Source organism: Phragmites australis, chromosome 23 (assembly GCF_958298935.1).
Source record: "Phragmites australis chromosome 23, lpPhrAust1.1, whole genome shotgun sequence".
NCBI lineage: Eukaryota > Viridiplantae > Streptophyta > Magnoliopsida > Poales > Poaceae > Phragmites > Phragmites australis.
The window spans coordinates 14332072-14344569 of record NC_084943.1 but is presented as its reverse complement, the minus strand read 5'-3'; the positions used below and the strand labels follow the sequence as shown (position 1 = coordinate 14344569).

Here is a 12498-nt window from a genome sequence, read left to right as displayed (position 1 = left end):
AGGGCTTTTCTTTGGAAAGGGCAAGAGCAAGTCAATGGTGGGAATTGCCTCGTGGCTTGGAGCAAGGTATGCATACCACTTGTGCTTGGTGGACTTGGCATTCATAATCTAGAAATTCTTGGAGGGGCGCTTCACATGAATGGTTATGGTTGAAGAAGACCAAGCCAAACCGTCCTTGGGCAGGACTTTAATTGCCAGTGCATGCCAATACTGCAGCTTTGTTTGCAATCTCAATGACCACTCAAGTTGGTAACAGCGAGACGATGTTGTTTTGGACAGACCCGTGGTTCCATGGCCATTCCATTGTGAAAACTGTGCCATCCCTAATCACTATAGTTCTGAGACGCATCTTGAAGCAACAGATAGTAGGACATGCCATACAAACCCGACAGTGGGTGCGGAACATAAGGGGATGCCTATCTGTTGATGTTTTGGTAGATTACTTGTAGCTGTGGGACGCCATTGAAGGGATCACACTGCAACTGGAAATACAAGATTTACACATCTGGACATTGACAGGATCGGGAGATTTTTCTTCCAAATCAGCCTACATAGCCTTATTCATTGGTGCTATTGGTTTCAAACCATGGAAACGTGTATGGAGAACCTAGGTGCCTCTATGGTGTAAATTTATTATTTGGCTGGCGATTCGTAATCGTTGCTGGACACCTAACCGGTTGGCGAGGCGTGGCTTGCCGCATCCGACATTCTGTCCCTTGTGTGATCAAGATAACGAGATAGTGCAACATCTCCTCACCAATTGTGTCTTTGCTCAGGAAGTGTGGTTTCGGCTGTTAGGGCGTGTTGGACTGCAAAACTTCGCTCCTGAACCCCATAGGATTGGTGGCATCAAGCTCATCAAAGGATCGATAAATAGTGAAGAAAAGGATTCAACTCTCTCGTGATCCTTGGAGCTTGGTGGATATGAAAACATTGTAACACTTGTGTTTTCAATGGAGCCTCACCATGAGCTCAAGACGTTCTCCGTGACATAGCTGATGAGGCTCGGCTATGGTGTTTAGCTAGGGCAAAAGAGCTAAGTACCTTGTGGCCGGATTAGATCCTAGCTAGAGTGGTCGTTGTAATCTCAAAATGGGCGTGTATGTTAATTTAGTACCCAGGGGTGTGTGAGTGTGTTGGTGCTCTATCTTTCGGTAGAGTTTGTGTATTGGGACTTATACTTTCTTTCTTTAATACAAAGATACATAGATCTATTACGTGTTCAAGAAAAAAAAAAGTAGACAAAGGCTGCCTCCACACCCAATTTGCTTCTATGCGATGGACTATAATGTTCCTTCCGCTATTTAGTTCTCTTATGGCTTGTCGGCCACTGTTGTAATATATTAATGTAAATCCCTTGTAAGACTTAATCTCTACGGAGATAATGTAATCAAATGCATGAGTTTGGTATTATTCTATTGTAATCTATGTGTATCAACTACTGATCCAGGGATTTATATAAGAGGCATAGGAAACCTAAAATCGGGGCTGACAACACTAATCACAAAATATTAATAAACACAAAAATGATTTAGACATATAATTTGCAATTTTCAAACACATGTTGCCATGGGTTATCTTATTGATACTTTAATAATTATGGTAACATGTTGTTGCTAATCTAGCCTTCTGATACTTTAATAATTACGGTTCCACCATCCACTTGCCTTTTAACCTATTGGAGAGGAGAACATCGCTTAGCCGACACTATCTCAGAATGTGCCGCACAAAACCCAAAAATAATCATTCCTAAGTCCCAAAAAACATGCCATACATTACATGCATCACTCCTATGTGCATCACCGAGGTTAAAACCCAACTTTACCGAGAAAAATCCTCTTGCTGGCCTAACAGTTAAACCACAACAAAACTTATTAGAAGAATCTGAACACAACCAACGATTGGTTCTCTGAAATCAACATAAATTTCCTCACAATAGCCTAGTTGTCATTATTTTACTAATATGACATTTAGCTTCCTGTTTCAGCACTCTCTTAAAACTGGGCAGCATGTTTCATCTTTTTATGTCTTTATTTATGATTTATTCAACATAGAACAAAGAGAAATAATACCAGTTCTGCAACTCACAGAAAAATATATACAACTTTCTAGTTATGATAATTTCATTCGGCTATTAGAAACCCTAATTTGCACATGAATACGGATGTTTTGGGTGGATTTGAAATTCTTTTTTTTTAAACGAGACCGGCAAGAGAGCTGCCAGATTTGTATTAATTAGAGGAGTTGCTCAACGAGGGAAACAAAAGGACAAGGCCAAGCACAAAAACAAGGAAAACAAAACAAGGCGAGGAAACAACAGCCGCACCCAAAGAACCGGGGGACGAAAACGAAAAAAAATAATCTCACCGCATGAAGCATCCTAAATGGTGCACCCCGCGAAGGCTCAAGTGACTGCATCAAAAATCTGATCCACAACAAAAGCCACCGGATTTTTTGTCTTCTCGAAAATATGTCTATTCCTCTCTTTTTAGATTTCCCACGTAGCAAGGATGACAAGTGATTTGAGAGCTTTCTTGGAAGAGGGAATGATGAAAGCTAGCGACGTCCATCATTCATGAACCAAGTAGCATTGCGGCCACGCCACAGATCGAATGGCCAGCTGTTTGAGCTTGGAGCCAAGAATACGCCATACATGCCTGGAAAAGGATCACTCGGTGACAAGGTGGAAGCATGATTCGTTGATATGCTCACAGAGGGGTAAATGGGGTTGCAAGGCCATTTTCTGCGGATAAGACGATCCGGAGTTCATAGCCTGTTCTGGACCGCTAGCCAGGTGAAGAATTTGTATTTCGACGGCACCCACGTCTTCCAGATTAACTGAATGTAGTTAGTTGGGATGGAGCCATTGAACATGAAGGAACCGAGGAAGCCGTATAAGGTCCCAGACTAGAACCATTCCAAGTGATGGCGTCCGGCTCCCCATAGCCAAATGAACTGGGTAATGTGATCTCGGGTAGCGTGTTGGAGATTGGCTATGTCAGCAACCCAAGGACGTATGAGCAGTGCGTCCTTGAGAGAACAGTGCTTCGCTCTAGAGGTGGAAAAGAACAGTCCTTGAGAGAACAGTGCTTTGAAATTCTGGACAGCACAACAAAACATGCATACCTCACAAACGACCCAACCAAAATTAACTTACTAACACTCTACGGAAAGCTTAGACAGTGACCTATTTTTTTGTGACAAGGATCAAAACCGGCCATTTACCCCATTTAATCTAACAGGTACCACGACAGTATTTAAACCGTAACTATTCTCACGAGAAGAGTCTTGCTAAGGTCACAACTTTCAATCTATCCAACCAACATTCGTGTTTAAGTACTCCATCGAAGCATAACAATGTAATCTACAATTTTTTCTAGCACCTGAGTCACGAAAAGCTCATTAACACCCCTGAATTCCAGACTCAAGAATAAGCTTCAAAATAATTGAAACCCGGCCTCCAATTTCTAGTGAAGGCTATCCCTAATCATCAGATCCTTGCTCAAATCTAACAATTACACAGCAGGGTTCGATTCTGGTCATTACCTAGTGCAATCGATATCAACAACCCTTCTTTCTATCTTTGCTCTTCCCCTCCTTCCTCCTCATTCCTCAATTGCCAAGTAGCAGCAAATAGCAACAGGCCCTCCGTGTTGCCCCTCCTAGCAGGTGTTACTGCGCTCTTTAGCAGCGGTGACCTAAGGCAGCCAGCGGCCTTCAGCAGCAGCAACCTGAGGTGGTGCAGGAGAACAGCGACGGCTCCATACTCTCTGGCTACCTTGTCGACGATGGCTGCGGAGGATGGCAGCTGCAACAGGAGAAAACAGAGAGAGAGAGAGGGAGATATTTTCTTTCTGATACATATGTGAGAGGGTTGGAGATTCCCTTTTTGAGATGATTTCCAACAAACGTGAGGGAGAGAGGGATCACTACATGCGCGAGGAGACAGTAGGAGACATGTCTTTATGAGATTATACGAGGGGAGATTAAAGGTCGCAGCTGCAATGGGAGAAATGCAGTCTAGGGCTTGCTGTGCAGGTACGTGATTTGAGAGCCGACCAGCTGTGAGGCCATGAACGGCATCCGCGGCATGGATTGCATCGCGTGGCACGTATCCCGACGCCGATCAAAGAGTATCACCATCAAAGAGTATCAAGCGCGCGAAACATTTGATCAGTCGTGTTTCGTGGCCATTGCTATTGCCTAGAGTTGCGCACTGACCTGCACTTGCAGCTGCAGCGACTTCAGGTACTCGATAGCCTCGTCCAGCAATGACGCCTTATCATTCTGCACATCGCATCAGAGCACATTAACAACACAATTTCTGTGAAATATGATCTGACAATTAATTGTTTGGATTAGTGAAAATTTATTAGTACCTTGTTACACAGTGAGGTATGAGCTCTTGTTGGGCTCTCATCTTCTGTTTAATCCTGTCTCGTCTCCTCTGCATTGGAACAAACAGCAATGTCAGAGACAAGGAAGACGAACGAAAAAGGGGATGGCAAGAATCCCTCACCCTCTACGACAGGTTGTGCACTTCGGCGGCACGACTCCTCCGCGCCGTCGGCGTACTTCGACTCAGCGTCCTACATCATCGCATTGCCGTCATGATTCATTCGTTTTTAACAAAAACTGGGTCAACAAAGCATTCTTTGTTCAGAAGTGCAAGGAGTTGACCTAGCTGGGGCTCTCGGAGTCCTCGGTGTCCAGCACTCCAGCCACTTGCGCTTGCCGCTCCGGTTACTAGCTAGTTTGCATCGGCTCGATGGTGGCCCTGAAGCAGCGCATAGCCCCTGCCGCTGCCACACGCATTCGCACTCCTGACCGCCGACAGCAGCGCGCTGCCGGCGTGGCAGTGGGAGGTGTCGGATGCGCGCTGCACCATACTGCTACAAAAACTATTATCTCTGTCCGTTCATAACCCAGGTTCCATTCGGTTTTCGAACCAGCTAAAACAAAGCAATTGGGAAAATTATTTGCACAGTTCATTTGTGGCTAGAACGGATTAGAATAATGGTTTCACCAATAAAAAATCTCCTCATAATCACGTGCTTTTTCACATGTGTGCGGTTCATAGGAGTCGAACTTGTGATATAGCTCATCATCTAACCTCACAGTTATAGCTTATAGTTACGAGGTAATTTATCTTTTTGACTTTTCTTGCCTAAATATTTGGACGATCCTTTAGACATCTAAATGAATTTAAATGAAAATTGTCAATTAGGAAGCTGTAAATCTCGTCGAGGGCTATAATTTTCATATAAACATTTTTTCCATCTAACTTGATATAAATGTATTATGAGCTATCAAATATTTCATTAGACTTAGAACTCACACTAGTTTCTCTTCTTCATTTCACTAGTCTCTTTACTGCAATCAATGTTGCACATCCTCATTATTTTATTAAAAATATTATGTGAAAATATTAGTATAATCTCTGTAGTTTGTGTCTATAAGGATAAATATTATCTTTTTTACCATTATTTTCTCTATACGGGGGTTATAGTATTACAACGACAACATACAAAATATTAATTACGAAAATAATTATGATCAAAGGTATTAATTAGCATAATATTTTATATAAAAATTATTAATTGAAAAAAGTATTTTCATCAAAATGATACTTGCGATAACATTAGAATGGTCTCTTTATTTTGTGTTTATAGTAGGATAAATGTTTCTTTTGACCACTCTTTTCTCTATATATTTATTAGAATTCTATATGTTACAAACCATATGAATACTAATTATTAGTTGTGAAAACATTTTCATCAAATTATTTAAAAATATTTTTTGTCAAAATTATTAAGTGAAAATGTTATTATTGATGGCTTATAAGTAAAATTGACTGAAATAAAACATTATTTCAGTCGGTTTGTAGCTAAAACCAACTAGAATATTAGTACTATTATTTTAGTTGGTTTGTAACCGAAACTGACTCCGAAAAAGTAATTATCTCAGTCGGTTGAGGACAATAACCGATTAAGATAATACTTTTTCAATTGATTGGGATAATCTAGAGATTCGTGGAGTGAAAACTGAATGTAAAAACTTTTTACCGTCGATTTTTCATGTCAGTTCATTTAAAAACCGACTGGAATTAACGTATTTGTAGTAGTTCTAACACCTGATTGCTCCGGTAGGTGCTCGACCCGATAGTGCTCAGCATCGATGAAGCATGGGTCTCCATCGCCGCCTTCCCCACGCTACCCGCAGTTGATAGGTCTCTGGCGCTGTCAACGTCCGCAAAGCTCATCGTTTACTGCCTGGAGCAAGACACGTGCGTTGACTTCGGCGACGGCATAAAGTCGCTCGGGGCCTCGGATACCGCACATGCCTCGCAATGCCTGGCGCCCTTCATTGGGACATCCCTGCAGGGCTTGCCGGCTTTGACGCCGTTGGTGGCGGTGACGCCGCCGCCGCTGGTTCTTGGCAGAAAAACTCCACAAAGATATCTTTGTCTAGGGTTGCAATTCGAGACTGATTTTCTTTTGGCTACATATGTGCCAGAGAGTTGGAGATTCCTCTGTTGAGATTGATTTCCAACTAACGTGAGGGAGGGAGGGAGGGATAGGCCCATGAGGAAGGTAGTACGTAAGGACATATCTGTACATGAGGAGAGGGGAGTTGGAGGGGATGGTAATGTATTGGATCTCTTTTTAAGATTATGTGATGGGAGATTAAGGGCCGGATGTTTTACTTTTTTTAAGAATTTTTAGTATATTTATCTTTTTTCTAGCCACCATGGTGAAACAATTATCTCCTTTTATTAATAAATAGACTAATTCATGCAACAAATATTAGCTCGAACTGCTTGTGACACAGTTATGCAAAATTTTGATTTTATTTTTACTGGATTTATGATGTTATGAATATGAATTTATAATGAAAGATAATGAAATTACGCATGCAACTTTGTAGTGTGCACTCTAGGAAACTTTTTTCTACATCCACCGCTGCAAACGTCTAATTTTGGCCTCTGTCAAATCCTTTTCCAAGCATTTGCTTGTTCGTTGTTTCCACTTTTGCCTTGTAGTTGAATAGATTTTTTGTTTCAGAAAACTCCTTATCAAATGTCGTTTTCTCTCAAATAAGTTAAAATTTTACAGGAGATAAATTCTACTTCTTGATAACTGCAAAGATAATGGGAATCTTGCTATTTCAAAACTCATGTCAGAGCAAGGTTCCATCAGCCCACTGCCACTTTCTAGTTGTCTTGTTCCCTGAGAACATCCTTGAATCAGCTGTTTGTATTTGTGATGGACACAAACCTCCCAACACGCCTAACTTTTAGGTTTGAACAACATTCACTTAGAATCCAGGTCCATCAGTTTTCAACTAAAAAGTATTACATCCTTGGACAAATACACAAATTTCAACAAGGTAATATGTCATCATTTTTTAAACAAAATCATCCACTTTTTTACTCCGATGGACCTTCCGAATAACGAAATGTGCATGTAAACTTTAGTCGGGAAAAAAATCAACTTTGAATGGAGAGATTTTGCAAGTTTTAGATAGAAAATACTCATCTTCTCCAACACGCACCGGCTAACATGTACCACAGGAGCCACTCGACATGATAATCAATTCGATGAATCGGACAATGATGTGGACACCTGTCACACATTCTCCCTGACCACCATCTCCTTCCTCTACGCTAATTGAGCTAACGAGAAGGTAACGAGGAACTTTGGATCAAGACCTTTCTTGACGATGTCATAGACCTTGACTGGGGTACATAGCATGCTCGGTCATGAGATGGCATGGGGACAGGACAAGGGGACTTGACTTATAGCATCTTCATTATTTTCTTTAAAACTCATTCTCTATATCTTCGTATAGAAGTTTTCTCTAAAAGATTTCTCTCCTATATCTCTTCGCTCTCCAACATATCCCCTAAATCTCAGCCTCTATTTCTCACTCTCTTATATTATATTGAAATCTTATAAAACATTTGAATTGTAACGGTCATATTTCAAACGACTAATTATGTAATAGATATATTTTCAGCAGCTATTTTTGTAATAGATATTTTTTTCAATGGCTATTTTTGTAACAGATATTTTCCTAACGGCTATATTCTCAACCACTAATTTTCTAATGGCTATATTTCAAGCCTCTATATATTAGCTCTTCCTGGTGGTTCTCCTCCACCACATCACAATGAATCGATGTAGCTTCCTCATGCAACAAGACCAGGATCTGACAAGATCTTTGGATTTTTCATGAATTTTTTGGTTTACCTGGGTCTCATAATGATATTAATGTTCTTCAATGTTCCCCACTCTTTGCACGACTAGCTGAAGGGTAATCTCCAGAAGTAAATTATACTATCAATTGTCACAATTATACAATGAGGTATTACCTTGCCGATAGTATATATCCTCCATGGGTGACATTTGTGAAGACAACATAATCTCCACAAGAAAATAAGCAAAAATTATTTGCACAAGCTTAAGAAGCAGTAAGGAAGGATGTCGAACGAGCTTTTGGAGTTCTCCAAGCTCATTTTGCCATTGTTCATGGACCAGCTAGATTTTAGAATTAGGTTACACTATAGGAAATCACGACAACTTGTGTCATCATGCACAACATGATAATTGAAGATAAACGAGATGAAGATGAAGATTTCCATTACGAAGGTGTTGACGAAACTGACAGACCATCACATGCTCATATGCCTGAACTGGATGAGTTTCTTCAAATTCATCACAACATCGGAAATAGGCAAACTCACAGTCAGCTTCAAGATGATCTAGTCGAGCACATTGGCAACATCATGAAGGATTATAGTTTCTTACAATTGTAATAATCTATTATGTATTGTTTTAACAATGTAGTTCACAAAATAATTATTTGTATTTTCATTCTCCACAAGTTCAATTACTACATTGTAAAAAAAATAGAGATGAACCCAGTAACACAGTAAGCTTTCGATCATAACAAATGTGGCAGGAGCCAAGCATCTCCTCACTCGGCCGAGAGCCACCACCTTATCTTCAACTTGGCTCCTCTCCTCGCTCTCTCCATCACTCAACCCCCTCTCATTCACCTCCTTCTCTCTCTCTCTCTCTCTCTCTCTCTCTCTCTCTCTCTCTCTCTCTCTCTCTCTCGGCTGCATCGAGCACCACCACCACAGAGCCGAGCGAGCTGCCACTGAGCAGAGCACGTCGCCAAGACGAGCTTGTTGTCCACCTCGTTGACCTCCACCGGGATCCACTGAAGGGCCGCGCCAGGAGCTCGCCTGCCCCCTCCTCAAGCCGGAGCCCAACTGGAGCTCGCTGATGCGCCTTTTTCTTCCCCACGGCCGGCCGCCTCCCCCCGATCTCAACCCCCTCCGTCGACCCATCTCTCCAGCCACCGTCTGACCGGGCCGACCGCACCACAAGCTCCCCCTCGTCGAGGTGAAGCTCCCCAGCCTCTTCCCCCTCCCTCTCTCCCTTCGAATCACGCCGCCGTCGGGTCACCACTTGGGCGCTAGAGGGCAGCGCGAGAGGCCTGTGCACGGGGGAGGCGACGCGCGAGAGGCGAGCACGCGGGAGCAGGCGTGGGGATGGGCTTGGCAGCCAGATAGGGGATGAGCTCGCTCCCCTACATTTGAGGGATGAGCTCAGGGAGTCGGGGGACTCCTATTTTTAGGGGATGAGATAGGGCATATGTTGGAGACCCATTTTGGAGCCCAATTCCTCAAATTTAGCTTTAGGGGCTAAGTAGGGCATGTGCTGGAGATGCTCTTATATTGAGGTTTGTGGAGAAGACGGGTAAAAGTGGTCGAGGGAAGAGAAAGGGTCTATAGTGTGACTAGAAAATGTCAGAATGCATCGTAAGGTCACACAAACTGTCAACACCCATTTTTTTTTGGCACTGATGATCCTGGTTAGCTGGCGAAGAAAATGTAACAGCGTCGACGCCCATGAGATTAGTTTCTATTTCATGTCTGGATATTAGCAAAACCATTGTTCTAACTGTCATACCCTAGAACATGTTACAATTTTAATTTGTTGTTTTAAAAAAAACTTGTTGCGCTTTTCAGTAGTACAGCATGGGGGCTGGAGCTAAGCCAAGGCTGCCAAAAACTGTCCTAAGCCAACTACTGAAATTCCTTGAAAAACTCCTGAAGACTTTGTTTTTTGTAAAAAAAAAAATCAAAGGCATAAACGTTTAGGCCAAGAGACATCAATCAAATGCGTCTACGTAGGATTGAACAAGTTAAGGTGCATAAGAACTTGTCCTGGCTATCTCAACCACTTGAATATAGACTGACAGTGTTCAAGAAGTAATTTGCAGCATGTAGACCACCTGGCTAGGCGAAGAAGGGCCTTTTTTCTCATGTCTAGACTGCGACTTCAGGCGATAGCTTGTAAATAATTGCAACGATTTATACACTGTTGATGAATGATCCAAATTCTTTTTTCGTTAAGATGAGAGGACTACTCATTGTCAATTCCCTCAGTTTGTAAATCTTCTGATAGTGAGGATGGTCCTAGTGCATCCATGATTCTTTTCCGTAAGGATTTTCAATGTAAAATCAGGGCCCCCTGTTCATGAATATATTTGTTATTTCTCAATCAACTTTTAACATAAGCTTTTAGCTAGATTGAAAATCAGCAAAGCTGTTTTAATCAGTATTGAATTGTTTTTGTCGTGGGGAAAGAACAAGCCTGCGGCACGTCAGTTGAATTTCCACAATAATCCAGGCCTTGAAAAGAGATTTCTATCCCCGGATTTGGCACGTCCTTCCTCATCAGTTCCTGGTTCTAGATTGGCATGGACGTCCATCTCTTTCGTATTAATGCCGTAGCTCTCGGTTAATTTTCAGAGAAGATGCCGTCGCTGCTCTTTTCAACATTTGTAAATTTCCTCGCATTAGCAAATCTATACTTTTCCTTCCCCAATGAGGCTTTGGAAGCAGTCGTAAAGCTAGTGATAGCGAAGTCCCATCACTGTTGTTGTTTAAGTGGAGAGAAGAAGTGAAGTAGGGATGGCAACGGGTCGGGTTGGGGTCGGGTGGAGCAAAACCATACCCAATCTGAAACCCGATATTCCTAACCCGACCTGAGCCGGAAACGACAAATGGGTGAAATTTGAGACCCGCACCTGCCGAGCGCCCATCGAGTTTCGGGCGCCCGTCGGGTCGGAGAGTCTCGTCCCGCTGCGGCGGCGGGGAGGTCGGGGAGGGGCGGCGGGGAGGCGATGCAGGGCAACGCGGAGGCCAGCGAGGGGCGACGGGGAGGTGGTGGCTTGTGGAGGCGTGGCACCGTGGCCGGGCGGAGAGGCCGGGGAGGAGGGCGACGGCGTGGAGGCGGGGCGATCAGGCAGGGAGGTCGAGGAGGGGGAGCGGGGAGGTGTTGTGGGCCGGTGGCGGGAAGGTGGGGTGGTGCCGCGGTGGCGGACTGGCAGGGCAGGGAGGCCGTGGAGGGGTGGCGGCGCCGTGGCGGGGAGGTAGGGCGGTGGGGAGGCTGGGGAGGGGCGGCGACCAGGTCGGGAGGCCTTGGAGGTAGGGTTGCCGGACCGGGAGGGGAGGCTGAGGAGGGCCATTGCTGCCCGGATTTGGAGAGAGCGCTCGCTCATCGTCACCAACAGGAGAGAGAGAGAGAGAGAGAGCTCAGAGAGAGAGAGAGGCGAGAGAGAGAGAGAGAGAGAGAGAGAGAGAGGTGAGGGTCTAAGGGACACCGGGCCGCATGATGGGGTGAGAGAAAGAAGAGGAGAGGGAGATGGACCGGGTGCCCATGGGTCACCCACGGGGCCAAGTAGAAATTCGAACTTGACCCGCTACAGCTTCAGGTACCCGACCAGCCAGACCCGTGGGCGGGGTTTTGCACCCTGAACCCATACCCGGCGGGTGCAAAACCCGCGGGGACCCGAACCCATGGGTCTGACTGACATCCCTAAAGTGAAGGACACCAGGTTGAAAAGGCAACCCTTTTGTAATGCTGCTATTGAAGGTTGAAGTTAAGCTTGAGCCCATGACAACGGTGAAAGGCTAAGACACGTACATGCTATAGAGGTACCTAGTTATCATACTGTTCCGTCGCCATTAGCGATGAAACAGTGGCGAATCCTTCTCCTCGCCGTCGTCTTATCATTCAGCAGACACAACAGTTTTGACACTTATTTGTGAGGAAGTACTACTTGTTAACGTATAAATCTTGTGTACAAGTTTTGGTTTCTTAGGCGCTAAGTCTTGATTGTTTAGATGCATATCTTCAGAACTTATCTCCTCCTTGTAATCAGGGATTTCTCCTGATCTTGTACCTCTTGTACATCTATATATACAAAATCCGGACGCCGCCACATGTGTGAGTTATGCTTCCACAAATCCTACCTTCTACATGGTATCAAAGCGGTTCAGATCCTAAACCTTATCCTTCCGCTACCCCCCCCCCCCTCCCAAGCGCTGCCACCGATCCCTGCTGGTCCCGTTGCCGCCGCTGCGTTCTCTCCCATGGCATCCACTGAACCGGCCACCGGCACCGGGACTCTCCCCAC

General features: G+C 44.1%; 1 protein-coding gene across 1 annotated transcript; it reads right to left on the bottom strand.

The window, feature by feature from the left end:
* Positions 1 to 3577: 3577 nt before the first annotated feature.
* Positions 3578 to 11547, bottom strand: LOC133905994 (transcription factor APG-like). The gene is made up of 4 exons (XM_062347806.1): positions 11107 to 11547; positions 4388 to 4447; positions 4222 to 4287; positions 3578 to 3808 (listed from the first exon to the last, which is right to left on the bottom strand). The coding sequence occupies exons 1-4, from the start codon at positions 11545 to 11547 to the stop codon at positions 3578 to 3580; spliced, it is 798 nt and encodes a 265-aa protein (XP_062203790.1).
* Between the last annotated feature and the right edge of the window lie 951 nt (positions 11548 to 12498).